The 17,197-nt window shown below is 52.7% G+C and overlaps 6 protein-coding genes across 6 annotated transcripts; 3 read left to right on the plus strand and 3 right to left on the minus strand.

Annotated features, from left to right (window-relative positions):
* The first annotated feature begins 142 nt into the window (after positions 1-142).
* Positions 143-1,540, plus strand: N656DRAFT_299775 (uncharacterized protein). Its single transcript, XM_064809169.1, has 3 exons — positions 143-745; positions 839-1,009; positions 1,095-1,540. Exons 1-3 carry the CDS (start codon positions 396-398, stop codon positions 1,288-1,290), a joined length of 717 nt encoding a protein of 238 aa, XP_064667696.1. The 5' UTR covers positions 143-395; the 3' UTR covers positions 1,291-1,540.
* Positions 1,541-2,093: 553 nt separating this feature from the next.
* On the minus strand, positions 2,094-3,053 carry N656DRAFT_714602 (uncharacterized protein; the record flags this gene model as incomplete). The annotated part of the gene is made up of 1 exon (XM_064811989.1): positions 2,094-3,053. One exon carries the CDS (start codon positions 3,051-3,053, stop codon positions 2,094-2,096), a length of 960 nt encoding a protein of 319 aa, XP_064667697.1.
* A 586-nt stretch (positions 3,054-3,639) lies between these two features.
* N656DRAFT_847245 (uncharacterized protein) lies at positions 3,640-4,584 on the minus strand (the record flags this gene model as incomplete). The annotated part of the gene is made up of 3 exons (XM_064819260.1): positions 4,350-4,584; positions 4,020-4,288; positions 3,640-3,943 (listed from the first exon to the last, which is right to left on the minus strand). The coding sequence occupies exons 1-3, from the start codon at positions 4,530-4,532 to the stop codon at positions 3,640-3,642; spliced, it is 756 nt and encodes a 251-aa protein (XP_064667698.1). The 5' UTR covers positions 4,533-4,584.
* A 3,003-nt stretch (positions 4,585-7,587) lies between these two features.
* Positions 7,588-10,983, minus strand: N656DRAFT_847246 (uncharacterized protein; the record flags this gene model as incomplete). Its single annotated transcript, XM_064819261.1, has 8 exons — positions 10,223-10,983; positions 10,092-10,100; positions 9,788-10,018; positions 8,820-9,722; positions 8,299-8,760; positions 8,027-8,179; positions 7,870-7,966; positions 7,588-7,802 (listed from the first exon to the last, which is right to left on the minus strand). Exons 1-8 carry the CDS (start codon positions 10,886-10,888, stop codon positions 7,588-7,590), a joined length of 2,736 nt encoding a protein of 911 aa, XP_064667699.1. The 5' UTR covers positions 10,889-10,983.
* A 1,488-nt stretch (positions 10,984-12,471) lies between these two features.
* N656DRAFT_714546 (pyridine nucleotide-disulfide oxidoreductase-like protein) lies at positions 12,472-13,806 on the plus strand (the record flags this gene model as incomplete). The annotated part of the gene is made up of 3 exons (XM_064811984.1): positions 12,472-12,703; positions 12,765-13,586; positions 13,658-13,806. The coding sequence occupies 3 exons, from the start codon at positions 12,472-12,474 to the stop codon at positions 13,804-13,806; spliced, it is 1,203 nt and encodes a 400-aa protein (XP_064667700.1).
* A 1,106-nt stretch (positions 13,807-14,912) lies between these two features.
* On the plus strand, positions 14,913-16,503 carry N656DRAFT_782172 (glycoside hydrolase family 93 protein). The gene has a single exon (XM_064815714.1). It carries the CDS (start codon positions 15,175-15,177, stop codon positions 16,306-16,308), a length of 1,134 nt encoding a protein of 377 aa, XP_064667701.1. The 5' UTR covers positions 14,913-15,174; the 3' UTR covers positions 16,309-16,503.
* Positions 16,504-17,197: the final 694 nt, after the last annotated feature.

Consider the following 17,197-nt stretch of genomic DNA (forward strand, 5'->3'; position numbering starts at 1 on the left):
GCCCTCAAGTGTCTTGTCGCTTGGGTGACCTGCTAACAGGTCGAGTGAGTCTCTTTTGCTACCCACCTACCTTACGCTGGCAGGTTTCCGTCGAATGCTAACAATGATATCTAGGCCTTTGATCTTCCCTCCATTCCTCCGCTGGCAGGGGCTTCTTTAGCCCCCGCATCGCCGTCCACATTTCAACAAGATGGATTAGTGATCGTGAAGAAGATCTTCTTGCTGAACATGGCTTGCTCTTTTCCAATGCTGGTGTGACTGAGTCATCGGGATCCTCAGGAATCATCGCCTCGAGAGAGCAGGGAAATGTTCAGCAAGAAGATCTTCTCCTAGATTACTCTTCACATGGGGGAGGTTTGGAAGGTCTTGGATCATGGGAACATGGTGGAGGTTATATGACCGATAATACCTCTGTCGTCGCGAGTTATCCTTTCCCGAACAGTTCGAATGGCTGTCTGATCGACTTCTGGGCGCCAACTTTGGCCGCGAGGGAGGCCGAGCTCGTCCTTCCCTTTGTGCATCCGCATTCACTCCCGGATCCCAGCTGGGCTGAGACCTACTATGACACTGCGCTGCTTGAAATGCCCATGCTTGGCCCTCGAGATTCAGCAGTCGCTCTCCACCAGATTCCCATCTCAACGTCCAATGATGTCACAATCCCAGGACTTTGCCCGGGCGTCCCGGCTCTCTCAGCTACAGTCGGGCTTGAAGTTCATCAGACAACCTCCAATCTGGGTGAATTTGAGTTAGGTTTCTCCGCGGATGCGGCCCATGAGCCACCGAGCTTCGTTAGCCACTGCGAACCGCTGAGCTAATCGCTATCCTCGAACTTGTTCAGTGCCGCTTCCGATGGACAACACACACCGCTCTTCGTGGAATCGAGTTCTGCAACGGCTTCCAATGCGGCTGTGTCACAATGCGGGAGCAGCCCTTCAACCGCCGGCATCGACGAGCCTTCATTTGCGCGCGAGGCATGCTCTTCCGTTCACCGAGCCCCCGCGCGGGTCCCGTAAGTTTCCCGGCGATGATTCTACATGGATTCTGAGTTCCATGCTGTCAAAAAATCACAGTCATAATGCTGACTACAACTTGAGGAGTTTTCAATGCGGTCACCTTGGCTGCGGGAAGCGATTCAGCAATTCGGCAGACTGGAAGCGACACTGCAGCTCACTCCAGCACGGGGGCATGAGAAAGTTCCGATGTTCGCTGTGCTCCAAGCGGTTCACTCGCAAGGATAACTTACGACGACACCACAAAAAACATCATGGAGGCAACGGAGGTTCCGCTTGAATCACCGTTGGGCTGCATCTTGCAGTTTCCCATTGCCCCCCCTCTTGACACTCCCCGCTTCGGGCGAGAAAATGGTGTACAGAACTGACCCAAAAGCATCTGGTCCCGAGTGTTGCGAGATTGGGGATGAGCGCTATTGACCATTGATCAATGCAGTGAAGCCCTGGGTACGACACCGCAATATTGATCAATCGGTCCTTGCCAAGATTGATCAATGCAGTAAAGCCCTGGGTACGACACCGCAATATTAATCAATCGGTCCTTGCCAAGCAGGAAGTGTCAAGACAGGGGGCAATGGGAAGCTGCAAGATGCAGCCCTACGTTGATTCACGCGGCAGATACAGGGGAGACGGGAAGGCCTGAACGGGAGTGCCGGTAGGCGCAACGCACCATCCAGCATCAAGACCATGCTCAACATTGGAAAGGCACAGTCGTGATGCCGGCTTACAGCCGTCATCGCTAGTCAAAGCTAATTCCAACTTGATCTGGTACGGTCTTGATGTCAGGTCGGGTTTCAGAAATCATAACTGGGTATTTGAGCCCGCCTGTTGGTTGGGCCCGTTGTTGCTTACCGGATAAGTTACAGTTAGATACAGACAAAGTATTGAGGATTATACGTGAAGACAAGAGGTCCACCGTGGTGAATTTACTTGGGTCTCGCCGAGAGGAGGCGATCCAACCTTGCCAGGGATCTGTTTTAACTTCGCTTTCGACTGTCTCAGTCGTACGTCACGCCCTAGCCTCTTTTGTTCTGATCTTCGCTACCGGGCCAGAGCCATAAGGCTTCCCTTTTGTCTTACCATCTACAACTTCGCATCAAGCCATGCATGGACCCTCTTCAAAGTATCCCGGGCCGTGTAGTGAAGCGTCAGGTCGTGCCCCGTGCTGTCGGGCGCGATATAGTCGTAGTGGACGGCATTGGGAAACCAGTCTCCTGTGGCTGCAAGATGGGCTTCACACTGCGCCTGATCACCCTCACAGAAGTAGGCGTCCTGCACGGCCGTAGTAACCAGGACCGCGCCCGTGTAATTGACAGCCGCGGCACCCAACATTGACGGCAGCGACCCAATCTCGCCGACGGTGATGGTGTCTCGGTAGGCGAAATCGACGGGCGGGATCGCAGGGTCGTAGCCGCCTGGGAAGAACAAGGCCGTTCTGTGTTGCGTCTCGTTGGTCATGGTCACGTAGCCCGCGGGCAGGCCGCCAAAGCGAGCTGGGTCGGACGTGGCAGCGCTGGAAAAGTCGGCCGCGGCGAGCAACGAGAAGTCAACATAGCTGCTGTACCCGGTGAGCACCAGGGCGTCGGCGTCAGCAGGGTACTGCGTGCCCAGCGCAGCGCCCAGGGCTGAGCCATAGGAGTGTCCGACGTAAACCACCTTGTTAAAGGCCCGCCCTAGCACGTTGATCGGGGAGCTCGCAGTGCGGGCGGCGCGAATGATTTGGTGCAGGATTTCGACATGCATCTGTGCTTGCACCACGCTGAGAGGATCGGGGTGTTGAGGATTGTCGCCGTGGCCTAGTCGATCCAGGGCAAGGGTGGCGTATCCCCTCGAGTTGGCGTACTTGTGCCAATCGTATGGGCCGTGGAATCCCATGCCTGCCCATATCGACTTGTTGTACATGGCACCGTGGACGAAAACCTCCAGTGTGTCCCTCGCCTTGACATCATGGGGAGCGCAATAGGTGCCTTTGATGGTGAAGGTGTCGCTGACGGTTGTCGTGCCGTTGGTAGCCGGAATGTTTCCAGTAAATACCTGCCGCATGAAGTGGACGATTTCTGTCTCGTTGTTTGGGTCTGGCGGCGAGGAAAATACAGTATTCTGGCTCGTGACGGGCACTTCGAATGCAACGTCTGAACATCGACGGGACGGCCTCGCCACCACCGAGATGGCTAAGCCCAGGGGTACAAGAGAACGGAGCATTGTGACCCAAAGGGTTGCCACCTTAATCCACTACTAGTCGGTTCGACCATCCGTGTGCGGGAGCATCCATCATGTGCTCCTTTGAGGGGAAACTACCTTGCTTGATATGGTTGAGAGAAAAAGGTGTGCCGCGGACATGAGGCAGTCCTCGTCATTACCAATCAACCTCGTCGGAGATCTTAAAAAATTAGTAGTGCAAGACCGCTTAGAAATACAACATTGGAGTCCGCTTCTCGAAAAATTTACTAGTACGATCCAGACAATAGCACTCCAGGCCTCGGAATCGGGCTCGGACTTCACTCTAGCCGTTTGTCAGCTGCCCCTGGCTAACCTGTGAATTCTGGCGAACAAGCTCATCATAATATCTTCCCCAACCTAGCCCTCTCAGGGGTGCTTACCCGTGGGCTTGATAGTAGCCCATGAGTGGTCATGAAGGTCGAGCCCACGGGTATACCAGTGCCTGCCGCGGTGTTGGCAAAGTTTCAGTGGTTGGCTGACCATGTCCATCCAGCGACTGCATCAGGTATGCCCGGACTTCGGCTGGCAGTTTAGATGACTTTCTGGAGGCCGGGACTATCTGGCCGTCGGGTAATTGCTGATATATCATGGTGCCGCGGGGATTCCGAGAACCTGAGGATGGCGCTCCCTGTACGAGGTCGATAACTGTGAACGTGTTGTTGCGCACATGTGTCTCCCGGCAGCCGATGACAAACAGCGCAAAGTGCACAACTCTGCTCATACAGAGGGGGTTAGCAGCACGCCAACTGTGGGTATCACCGTGGACAGACGGGAAGCTTCGTCACTCACACCTGGGCCACGATAAATACGAAGATGGGCCAACCTTTCTTTCGTACGACCTCCAAGTAGGTAGAGGATTTCGAATTGTCTCCAATAAACTCCCTCTCACTCCTCGCTGCGGGAACGTCCGAGATGCCGTCGAATATGGCGGCAGACATCCATGCCGCCCAGAATATGAGGTCCACGCCGACAATTGCCCCGGGGTGGATTCCTCGTTTGCCATTGCGCGCGAGAATACAGATACCTTCAGCAAGGTCCCATATCCAGACAGCGGTGAGCTGGGGAGAAATAGCATGGTCAAACATGTCCCTAAAAAAGAATTTGGAGATGGTGACCTACCGTGGGTAAGATAATGAGAACTTTGACAAGCATCGTGTCATTGCCCCCTAAGCCCATGGTAAAAAGTCCGCCGACGAGGCCGGCGATGATGATGCAAAAGACGGCGGAAGCCACACGCAGAGCGAGCTTCAACTTCCACATGGCACATCCCGAGCCATGTTGTGGTGGTTGCAGGGCTTCCATTTCCGAGGCCAAAATGAGTAGAACACTTTTGATCGATCCCCTTGAAGGCTTGAACCTGAACGAAGAGACGTGAGGGGGTTTTGTTGGAGTTGTGAAGGAGCCTGGTGCCTAACGCAACACGACACCGGCTGCCTCTCTGGACGAAGAGTTGGTACCTTACGCATCACCGTGACCAACGAAAGTACCACTCAGCGGGTCGCTGCCTGCAGGAGGTACAGTGCGCCAATTCGTGTTTGATACTAAATGCCAGCAACGGTAGACGACCACCGTTGCATTGTTGCAAGCGAGGCATAGTCTGTCAGCCTTATGACCTACCTTATCTAGGTAGGTAGGTATGTTCATGAATCGCATGATTTGTGTACCTAAGTCACTTAACATGACCCAGCTCGCAAAAATGCTATCGATATAGGCCGCCTGTACCTATCTGTACCCATCTGTGCCCGTCATGGGCCTGGACCACAATAGGTACTACCTACCTACCAAGGTATTGTACTGTACCTGTGATAGTATTTAGCTTTGGCGTCCGCCCATCGTGGATAATACCCCCCCAGGGCCCCCACCTACCTGGTAATCAGCATCCATAAGAGCTTCTTGATTACTTCAAGTCTTGATAGCATATGGATTCCAGGGGCCCTCCTCATGACTTTCATTCAGCCACCGCATGATAGGGTCGTAGCGGTTGCCGCCGAAAACCTGGACCTGAAGTGTCTGCGCATGGTCAACTACGGTTATCATAATGGCAAAAAAACACTGTCCTCTCCTTTGTGTATACGTGCTGCATTGGACGAAGTAGAAACATATGAGCGAAACATAGGAACTGGGACGACAGAGGAATAAACAGACCTTCAGATCTACGTTCTTGTGGCCGCCTGGACTCGGTTGCGTACGCGAAATCGACTGTGGTTTCTTGTTCGTATGCACCCTATGACCTTGGACACTTGGCCCATTCGCTGAAAATTCGGCTGGTCCACGGGGCCTGTCCATGTTGAGTTGGACGAGGAGCGTGAGGAGATTGAAGAGTAAGTATTCTAACGTCCTGTTGGAAACAGATGGTGCCAGTGTAATAAGAGGACCGAGACGGTGGATACTAGAAGAACTGAAGATACTTAGGAATATGGAACCTAGATTTGGGGGAAAAGGCACCTATTTATCCCTTTTCCTCACTTGGAACTGCAGAAAACAACTTGACCTCATGCCGATTTGTAGTGCTGAACTGCTGATGGCACACGAACTGGCGTTGAGAATGGTGTTCGTAGTATTGTACCGCATACCGAGTCTCGGTTGTGCAACACTACCTATCACTGTACCCGACCGCATTTGGCCCGATCCGGCAAGAAATTTCTACCCTTAAACGTTTTGCCTCCGAGTGGAAAGAAGGCAACCAGATTTGTTTTGGGCGTCGATCGTTTTTGGTTGACCCATCCCGTTATCACTGCAGCGGAGTGAGAGCGTTAGGTATCTTGTACCTAAACGGGACTTTACACAAAGTACCTGGTCTGGTTGATCACACCAACCGTCATCCTTTATGCATATAGGTTGTATCGTCAACGCAAAGCTGAAACCAGTATAGGTACCTCAACTTTGCAAGGTGCAAGCCTTCAGGTTGGGACGCACGCCACGCGAACCACCCTGTCCCTGACGGGCTAGAGTTATCCAGCTCGGGTCCAGGTCCCAGTAAGGTGCCCTGAATACGGGCTGATATGTAGGCAGTTGAGGCAGTGCGGGGCCCATGGACCACATATAGCCTAACCCTGACAGAATTATCCTCCTACACCCACTCCCTGGCAACCACACCCACGATCACCCTATCCCCGTACTACCCTAAGTCAGATCTACATAAGGTATCTATCTACATCAACGGTCAAGTAGAATACATTACATTGAAGGTTGATTTTGCTGCAATTTGAATATTACTTCCTTTTGATCACAAATTGAGACACTGCAGCGAATGCCGTGTCTCGTACGGAGTTCCCGGCTCCTACTGGTACGAAGTAGAGACGGAGCCTCCATCTCGCAAGACTTGGAGGATCCTAACCAACAACAATATAAAAATACAACCTGCGTTGGGGTGGCCTAGCTCGCCTAGGTACCGTAGATGCGTGAATTTGACTGGTATATGGATGGGCGTGAGTCCCCCGGGTTAGGGGTATATATGGGCACACTGCCCCGACTGCCTAGGTATCTAGGTATCTGTCTCTGGTTCACAGCTGGCCAGATGATACTGGCGAAACAGAGTTAAAAGAGGTCACAGTCTGATTCGACACGGGATTTGGGAGGGGTAGTACTGCCCGGCTAGGATGGTTGACTCCAAACCCCGTGGGTGTTTTCGGACATAACAAACACGCCGATTGTAGAAGAATGGATGCCAATGGCCAAATGAGGGGAAAGGATGGTACAGGCCCAAAATTCACTAAATATACCCTCTAGCGTATGCCCAGTAATGCTTGCCATAATTGTGCTAACACCGACGGCCGACCGTAAAGGACCGTTGACCATCAACCATTTGCTTGCAATGTCGTCAGCCCCGGGCTGACGGTACAGAGGTACCGCGCGTCGATTGAACAGCTCTCAAGTTGCAAATTGGTTCCAGGTTGCAAGCGTGGAGCTTGAGCCTCGAATTGCAACTTGCAACGCCCAAGGTCAAGCCTACCTGCACGCTCATTGGCCATTGCATCATCTTTCACAACGCCTGCATCTATATCGAATTTTTTCCTACTTAGCTTTCACCCGGGCCACGTGTACTGAGTTCTGCAGGAGCAGGAAACTCCTTCCTTCTCCCAATTTTATGAAGTTACTAAGGTACTAAGTACAAGCACGAGAGACTATTACCGTTCGTGGCTTATGGAGAGTTATGGACAATCGCATCAATATTTCAGTTACCCTCTGTACTACGACCCGGGCCCTGTCCCAGACTCCCAGAGTACAAGTTACCAAGTTGGCGATAACCCGTTTCAGGCCATTGATAGCCTTGGTCTTCTTGTCTCCTTGCTCCTGTCTTCTCTAGACCTGTGATTAAACTCCAAATCATATCCCCCTCTTCACGCTTCTGCTTTCCTCAGTCCGCTCGGCGACCCGTGGCTTTTGCAACTCGCTCTCTCGACGCGCTGGATGCTTCACCCGCCGCTCGCCGAATCCCAACTGCTAGGTCCTGGAAACCTAGATAGAGACTTAGCTCATTGATATAGTCCCCTAAGAGAATCCAGATATCGTGGGCGACGTCTGTGAGGGCGAAAATAACGGTAGGGAGGATGACGGTAGCGGAGAGAGGGACTATGACAGTTCAATTTCAGCTCGACTCGGAATGACTGAATGAATATGGGGAGGTAAGACCACATACAGATGTACTTGAACTGGTCACGTATGGACATGTTGTTCTCCGACGAGAACTCAGATGCGTTCATCCCGAAAACGGTGGCTAGGAAAGACAAGGGAAGCTAGGGGAACAAGAAGTTAGGTAATAAGTCAGTGTGATGCGGATCGCAAAAGCCCCTGACAGGGATAGCACGAGGACGCTCGAAAATGATTGTGACGATGGTAAAGACTAGAATAGAGCGGTTCTGGTCCATCATCTTGGAACTCTCGAGTTGTGTGCGCCAGCCCTGGATGATATTGTCTTGTTGCTCCTTGAGAGCAAGTGTGTCTTTCAACTATGGTTTGAGTACACGAGCTGTTAGCTTAACTGAAAGCCTCACGACGGTTTGTTACGACTTGAATGACGTGGTACCCCAGTCATGTTTCGACGCAAGGGGTCCGGGAATGAACTCACCCCGCGGGTTACTTCGCGTGCGTTGTCCCTTAACTCCTCAAGGCTACGAAGCCGCTCGTCCAACTTCCGCTGTAAATTCCCCGCACAGTTGCTCAACTCCTTGTCCTCCCAAATCGTGTTTACGGTCTCGAATTTTACTTGGTGCCGAGCCTGCAATTCCCGAGCCTGCAATTCCCGAGCCTGCAATTCCCGAATCCCTTCCACTTTCTTTTGAGAGAAAAGGTTGCAGAAAGTCCTCACTGTCTTGGCCTGCATTCGGGTTATATGGACTAGGTTTTCGAGCTCTTCAATGACGTGATTGGTCTCAACCTGCAGATTTGCTTCAGCAGTAATGCTTGCTGGTAGCGGACAGCGCTCCAGAAATTCCCTCGGGGTGATGCCTCGAATAGCTGACAACTGTAGGGCGGCTATACTTTCCGACCACCGAAGTAGTTCGTGCAGCAGCATATTGTGCTTCTTTCTCTTTAGCAGTAGATCAGTATCGGTGAATCTTTTTGTACTTCCACTTCCGTCTGACTTACAATGTCGTCAACTTTCTCAGAGAAAATGCTAATGACTTGTGGTTCACCTGCTGGGGGCGAAAGACGGTCGAAGAGAGCATCTGTACATTCATCGATAATCACCAGGGCAAGGTGATAACTGAAAGCGATTGGGTTGTGTTGGATCCCCATTGTATGAAGTCTCGCACGTAGGGACGAGTGAGTGTCCGATAGTTCGTGCTTTCGATATCCATACTGAGTTGGGAACGCTGTGACAACGGTGCTAGGGTCTAGAATCCACATCCAAAGTTGGTCAACCATGATAAGCCGCGATACACTTGATGCGATGCTGGACTGGTCGTCCGGAAGTTCATGAGGCTGTATATTGTTAGGCCTCGTTGCGTTCCAAACAACCTGGTCCCGGTCCCCATCGTTCGCAGGGTCTGTGGTCCAGAACTTTGCCTGATTAAGGCTGCGACGCGGATGAATAGGGGTGTTCGCAAATAAATAACGACGTATGATTGTCGCGTCCTGATACAGGGTCATGGCTGTGAAAAGGCGAGCAGCATCGATCAAGTACTGTCCCAGGGCACTATAGACAATCAAACGGCCGTACTGATCGAAATAGAATTTCCTGAAGCTCTTGAATTGTGGGAACTTAATGGCTGCCAATCTGGTGAATGAACGGATGGGTGACTGTCGAAGGTTCCCGGCACTGGTACCTGTAGTCGGTACATCGACTCGTGCGTTTGACCGTGCTGGGGATGCTGGGCTTGACGATCCCGAGGACGCCGGGTTTCGCCGGCGATATTCTGCAAGTTTTCTCTGCTCTCTGTCCCGTTCTTCCTCATAGCGCCGAGCCCGACGGTATTCGTGAGTGACATTTGCAATCAAATTCGAGATTGCCCTATGATGGTGAACTGTGTCCCAGTGCAAGTATGGCATCTGAAAGAACGGCATCAGCAAGCCTGAGAGCTAAGATCACCAGATGACCTGAGCTGAAGGCTAACCAAAATCATGTATCGAGCTGAAGGTGACCATCTTGAACCGACATCTCCAAGCCGGACACACACTGGTAATTGGTGCCGTAAAGGGAGGTCGTGTCGTTTTGGATGCTGACGGCCGCGCCATAAATGGGGTGGAAGTATTCTTGAAACCTCTTGTAGAAGAGCAGGGTCGTTTGGTTCAACTTCACGGCCAGGTTGCGAAAGGTGCCCCTCAGCATATCGTCTTATTGCTTCCTTTACGTTTTTTAACGGACCAGAAATTAGCTAAGTGCCACAACAGAGATATGACTCAGAGTATTGCTCTCACCTCAACCCACTTCATGGTGTTATTGTTCACAAATGTTAGTTACACATCATTGATAGTTATATCACGTGTGCGGTGCTTGGATTAGCACGTAGTACATTGCAAGAGGAGAAACGGGGAATCAATCTCCTCACCTCCATATTGTTGGCAGGTAGGTGGTAGTAACGAATGTACTTGGAAGATTCTTGAGAGGGTAAAGCCATAGACCAGGGATCCTTCCGGCTCAGTAGATCCTGGACTGATAGTTTGTGTTCATATATGCGAAGAGTGGATTGTGTATCGGGGTCTTCTGTTGGTCTAGGAAGCCTCATGACATACCCGTGGGCGGCGTCGCTAACCGTTTCATGTGGTGCCCTATCCGTAGTGTTGTTGGATGAATCGGGATAGGGAGTCGGGTCATCGTTCCTATTGGTGTCTTTATGGCTAACGCTGCCTCTTCCCGCTCCAGACAAGGACTTCCACCTCCGTACTTGGGGGATGCCCATGTGGTATTCCGGGGAGCTTCTCCACGTATTGCCGCTCTCTTCGACATTCCGAACAATATGAAACTGGTCATTGTTCTTGAGAATTGCTTCCCGCGTTTCTCGTATCGATCGTAACTCGAAGTTTATCTGTTCTTTCGCCTGCTCTGCTTCTCGATGTGCATCCACCGATCCATGCCAGTGGGATTGTGAAAGGTTGAAGTATCCCTTCCGATCCCGGATATCAATGCAGCCAAGATAGTGAGTGACATGGTCACGAACCAGGTTGTGCGGCAGTGCGCTCGGACAGGTTATTGATCCCTCCTGGTGATCTTCCATCCTCAGAAAGAAGAAAGAGGACGGAGGTAGTTTCTTGAGGGGATCCGGGAGGGGTCGTAGAATTGAAGCGGCGACCGTGCTGAAACTGATGGGACTTGGAAAGGGCGAAAAAGAGCAACGGGCTTGTTGTCAACCGGGCTTAAGTCTCTGATTTGCGGAAGTTCGTGCGGGGTAAGCCTACCAGAAGTGTCGCACAATCTGATCCATCTGGCACTTGTACCGTGTCACAGTGAAGTATGGTAGGTAGCAGAAGCGAACGCTTCAATGCCGCCGAAGGCTTGATTAAGTAGTACCTTATATTTCGTATAATATGGGCATGATGATCCGTAGTACTGATCTAGCGGCCAGTAGCTGGTAAAACAGGAGGGGTCGATTAAGTTGCTCGTTGCAACCGAGGCATGGCCATTAGCCGTTGCCTGATAGGTTTTCCCAATGAGTTGGTCCGTCTTTTCAATGGTGCCCCCGTGTCCATCATCCAGTGCCAGGACTACCAAGGTGTAGCAGCCTCTTTACTTTGTTGATAAGATCAGGTGTCACAGTACTGGATCGGCCACTGAGATGCTTCAGGTTATACCCGACCTAGAATCAGGACCTCTGTTAACGGAGTACCCTAGCTTGCTTGAAAAGAGTAACCCACCCTAACGTATGTACATGTAAGACCTATCAGTGCTGGCCGGAAGAGCCACGGTGAGCCATGACTCTTTAACAGCTAACCCGCAGGGCTCTTCCACGAATGGAAGTGCACACATTGTGGTAGGAGCGGGCTCAGACTGAAAGACGTGAAAAAGAGCTTGCTTATGATGTCAATACGCAAACGGAGCATGGGGTTGTAGGCAGGTAGATTCAGGTATTGGACTGAAACAGCACGTCGCTTACATGTTGTATTGAGATCGAGACATGCAGTTGGGTTAAATGCTGGTTTCCTGACCGGGGAGTGTGTAGAAGGACAGTAGAAGCCAGGCTCGGCCCGCTTGAGTGGCACATCGTACTGTACTTGGGGCCGCTACTGCCATTAGGACTGTCAAATCCCATCGTTGTGGGCAGATCCAGGACGGGAAGGAAAAGGGCCGAGGAAAACCTCGAATGTCATCACCGATCTTCGTAGCCTGAGTTGCTTAGTAAGGGTTTAACGTCAAAATGTTTCGCGCTCTGCTGATAATAGGCAGAGTAGTGTCATCCGCAAAAAGCATGTCTCAGAGGTATGTATGCCTACCAAGGACCAAGCAAGACAGACGGATGGCAAATCTGGATTGCTCGCCAATATAAAGCATCCGCCTGTCTCTGAGGTTGCCGATCAGCTGATGATCACCACGTCAACATTGGTGCCCACAAAAGATGCAGCGGAAAGTCCCGTTGCGATCTGCCCTGTCGGGTGGTCGATCATTGACGGACCCAACATCGTAGTTACACAGCAGAGCGGGCAGAATGCTCATTAGCTCTACCTACGTATGGGTATATATTGCTGAAGGTCTCTCGAGGAATGGCTTCTGTCAGGGGCGTACCATCCTGCTCCTCTTCGTTGCTTCATCCGTCTCACTTACTTTCCCCGCCCTCTTTCTGTGACGATTGACTTCGCCAACATGATGCGCTTCTTGAGTGCCCTAGTGTCAGCAGCACTTGTTCCGCTGGCAAGCAGCGCTGTTGTTCCCCGGCAGATACCAATCAACTATGATGCTGTGATTGTGGGCGGTGGTCCCGCTGGACTCAGTGCTCTGAGCGGCCTTGCTCGAGTGCGCCGAAACGTTCTCCTGATCGACTCAGGAGAGTACCGCAACGGACCAACTAGGCATATGCATGATGTTGTTGGGTTTGATGGTACCTGCCTTACCTCCCCGCTTGGATATGCCAATGAACTCATGTTGACGGTATGGTCAAGGTGTCACTCCGGCCTACTTTCGCTGGGCTGCTCGCGAGCAGATATCGCACTATGAGACTGTCACCATGACCAACGGTACTGTGACAGACATCGTGCCAGGTGACGACCAGAACAGTTTCTTCGTCGTCTCTTCCACGGACCCAGTGTCCAACGAGCAGCGACGTGTAACGGCCCGCAAAATTGTTCTTGCGACGGGGTTGCGGGATCTTTTGCCAGACACGCCCGGGTTGCGGGAGAACTGGGGTAAAGGCATCTTCTGGTGTCCATGGTGTGACGGCCACGAGCACGCGAACCAGTCGCTAGGGCTGCTCGGTAGTCTTGATAACGTCCCCGCTGCCGTCCGCGAAATGGTGACGCTCAACAGTGACATCATTGCCTTCGTCAACGGAACAGATACCGAAGAGATGCGGAACATAACAGAGGCGAAGTCTCCCCAGTGGGAGAGATACTTGCAAATCCACGGCGTCAGAATCGACAATCGTACCATCACAGCCATCACGCGGCTTAGGAACGGAACAGACGGTACCGAAGACCCCAGCCTGCCGACGCATCCGGAGTACGATCTCTTCAGAGTCGATTTCAGCGAGGGTGACCCCGTCGAAAGGGCTGCCTTTCTGGTCAGCTATCCCAGCGAGCAGACGTCCAAAGTAGGCGAGCAGATGGGCGTTCACCTGTATGGAGGTCGTCTTGCAGCTGATCCCAGCGCCGGGCTTGTTACCAATATTCCGGGAGTATATGCCATTGGCGATGCCAACTCGGACAACGTCACCAACGTGCCGCATGCCTTGTTTAGCGGGAAGCGAACGGCGGTGTATCTGCATGGTAAGTCGGAGTTATGTCCCACTGCCGTTTGACTCTACTCAATCAAACTGTTAGTGGCTAACATTGAACAGTTAGGTTGGCGCGGGAAGGTGCCGAGAAAGAGTTGAGTGAGGCCGAGGTGGTGAAGAGAGAAATCGACCACGAGGCTCGGTCGCTCTGGGGGGAGGTGAATGGAAACCCTGGTGATCTCCTTTACGCTGGCCCATTTGATGGTCCGTAATAAGGTAATACTGGACCATGGGGCGTTAGCATGCAGTAATGATAATGCTGATAATATGAGGCGTGGGTAACGTGGTTCCAGCATCCCACTGTGGTGGGCATGTACAAGGACCTGGCACTGGCAAATCACAATGAAACTAGCATTTCGATGTTGACCTCCACGAATACTGGTATCCTCCTCTCGCAAGTAAGTTATTGCCGACGGACGGGGTCGGATCCTCGGAGAACGCAGTCGAAGCTCCTTCGGGGCAGTCATAAAGCGAGGCCGGACTAGCGAGCTGGTGAACAATGCTGACGAGCCACTTCATCGCTGGGGAGGAAATGCGATTCGGCTGTGCCCTAACCTCTTCAGATCGTTTGCTCCGTGCCGCCTCGGCTAGCCCGTGGAATCACAGAGCAAGCGAGGTGGTGGTACGTAACCTGTATTCATCATGTGTTAACCGTCAGCGGATGTGGAAGGAAAAACGAGCAGGAATCTGGGCTCGGCACTGGTTTGAATAATGTAAGCCAAGGAAACCCCACAACACTAAAATCCACAAATGAGCTGCGTCGCGACTCGCGACTGCCGAAGCTGCTAAAGCGATACCATCGTAAGTGCAGTTCCGGCTCACACAGCCATCTGCCCCACTGTAAGCCACAGCCAAGGCTTGGCGGACCAATTGGCCAAACAGGTCTAAGATTACTTGTGGGTTATGTGGCTTGATGAGCCGGAACTAACGGTGAGCCGGAACTGCACTTACGATGGTAAGCGACGGCTACGCTACGCTCACTAACCACAGTTACCTTGGGGCAATGATACGTGCTACGTAGCTTTGGCGGCGACATGAGGCATACCTAACCACAAACACCATATGAATCAAATAATAAACAATTTCATAGCATAGAGACGTTAGGAAGCAGGTGTGTCATGGATGACGAGAAACAACGAGGACCGGGCAATGGATGTTAGCAGCGAGCGGAGTTGAGCTCTAGCATTCGGGGCCCCAGAGCCACCATTTGGCGCATAACCTCGGTGTATTGTCGTTACCGTCTCGGTGATGCACTGCCACAAATCGACAGTCAGCCCGCTTACCCCACATCTTCTCCAGATTTTCCCCAGCACCCCATATCCGCGCAAATGAATGTCGAGCGTTGTGCTCGTGGCAATGGCGGGGCCCCGGAGAAAGTGTGGAACTCATCCCAGTTCCAACATCCAAAAGAGTTGTGTTCCGTTCCGGCGGGTTCCAGGAACGGGAACGGGTAGGGCCGAGGTTTGTGGACGTCACGAAACATTTCTCTATATTTACCAGTAGCTGCATGCTCACCAGCTTTCATCGTCCACCATGTCCTTTGAGCCTCCGCTGTCACGTCTTCCGCACTATCCGTCAAGATGAAGTGGTCGACCGTGTTGTTCACTATTCTCCCTCTCGTCTCGGCTGCGCCCAAGAAGCAAGACGCGCCAGCGACCTTTGCGCAACGCGTCGTCTTCACGCCTCCAGACAATTACACGGATCCACGTGTGCTGTACGCTCGCACTGCCCAGTTCAAAGACGGTACGCTGCTGGCGACATGGGAGAACTATAGCCCTGAGCCTCCCCCGGTGTACTTCCCCATTTACAAGTCTACCGACGGTGGGTACAACTGGAAAGAGATCTCGCGCGTCCAAGACCAGGCCCAGGGCTATGGACTCCGGTATCAGCCGTTTCTGTACATCCTCGATGAAGCCTTTGCTGGCTTTCCCAAGGACACCGTCTTGCTTGCTGGCAGCTCTATTCCCACGGACTTGTCGAGCACGCAGATCGACCTCTACGCCTCCACCGACCGGGGCGTGACCTGGAAGTTTGTGTCGCACATCGCAGCAGGCGGCGTCGCCATCCCCAACAACGGCCTGACGCCCGTCTGGGAGCCGTTCCTCATGAAGTACAAGAACACCATGATCTGCTACTACTCGGACCAGCGGGAGAACACGACCTACGGCCAGAAGATGGTCCACCAGACAAGCAAGGACCTCAAGACCTGGGGCCCAGTCGTCAACGACGTCACGTACCCGACCTACACCGACCGCCCGGGCATGCCCACCGTCGCCCGCCTGCCCAACGGCAAGTACATCATGGCGTACGAGTACGGCGGCGGGCCGGCCATCACCACCTCGTACCAGTTCCCGGTCTACTACAAGGTCGTGTCCAACCCGGAGAAGTTTGGCGCCGCCACGGGCATCTCGCTCAAGACCACCGACGGCTACATCCCCACGGGCTCGCCGTACGTCGTCTGGAGCCCCGTGGGCGGCAAGAACGGGACCATCATTGTCAGCGCGCACAGCTCGGGCGATATTTACGTCAACACGGGCCTGGCTGAGGCCGGCACGCCCTGGAAGAGGGTTGCCACACCCGAGAAGAATGCCTACACGAGACATCTGCGCGTGCTCAACGACCCAACCAAGCTGCTCATCATGGGCGCCGGCCAGCTGCCGCCCAGCACTACCAACAAGGTGCAGCTCAGTGTCATGGACATTAGCAAGCTGTAAGCTGGACCTCTCTGCTTCAGCCTGCCGGGGGATGCTCTCTTGGCTGAGTATGGTACTGCATGTTACATCACACTTGGGGTGTCGAATGGTAGACTCACCTTGTCTGGTGTCGATATGCATTCAAGATGTACAGTACATACAATTTAGAAAGTACTAGACTTGTCAATGCTGTGGTCAACCACGCTTTTCCCCTTCCACTCCAATATCCCAGGTCAGGCATCGACCAAGAGAACTTAATTTGTGCAAAAGGATTGAACCCTGAATGTACATGAAGTTTTTGATTGACCTCTTCTGCTTTCTAGGATTCTTTTCCCGCTCCGTCCCCTTTGAAGTTGCCCGGGCACCGGGACGTGCTTCACAGGGTCTTGGCACAGCTGCGGCTGTCGCCTAGAAGCGCCGAAGTGTGATGTGGCTGCGATATTAAGACTCATGGGTGTCGTGACCCGCTATTTCCTCCAACTCAGCGGCATGGAAGCGCCGAGTGCAGGTGAAGGTCGTGCGCCGGACGCCAGTTGCTCCGCGGCTGGCCTATGCCTGTCCTTCAAAACAGCCCTCTACAGCACAGAGTTAAAGGGCTCTGGCCGAATACGCCTTGGACTGGGCCTTGACTTGAACTGCCCCTCCGCCATGCATGAAGCCCTTGGTCGTAATGTGGGTTCAGCCGCAGCACAGCTGAATGGGCGAAACCCCGTCGTGCCCTTAATTTCAGAAGCCGATCTCCTCAAGCATTCATAAGTCATACTTGCCCGGTGTTGAGCATTTCAATTCCTTGCTCGGTCTCAGTGGCTACTAGTATCTTTGCACCTGCACGGCCAAAGTGCAGCGAGCACTCCAGTCGTTCCAGTCCCGTCACCAAACCCACCACGCTCGTTACCCGACTCACTCTTCA

Source organism: Canariomyces notabilis (assembly GCF_033297395.1).
Source record: "Canariomyces notabilis strain CBS 508.74 unplaced genomic scaffold N656scaffold_21, whole genome shotgun sequence".
NCBI classification, from domain to species: domain Eukaryota; kingdom Fungi; phylum Ascomycota; class Sordariomycetes; order Sordariales; family Chaetomiaceae; genus Canariomyces; species Canariomyces notabilis.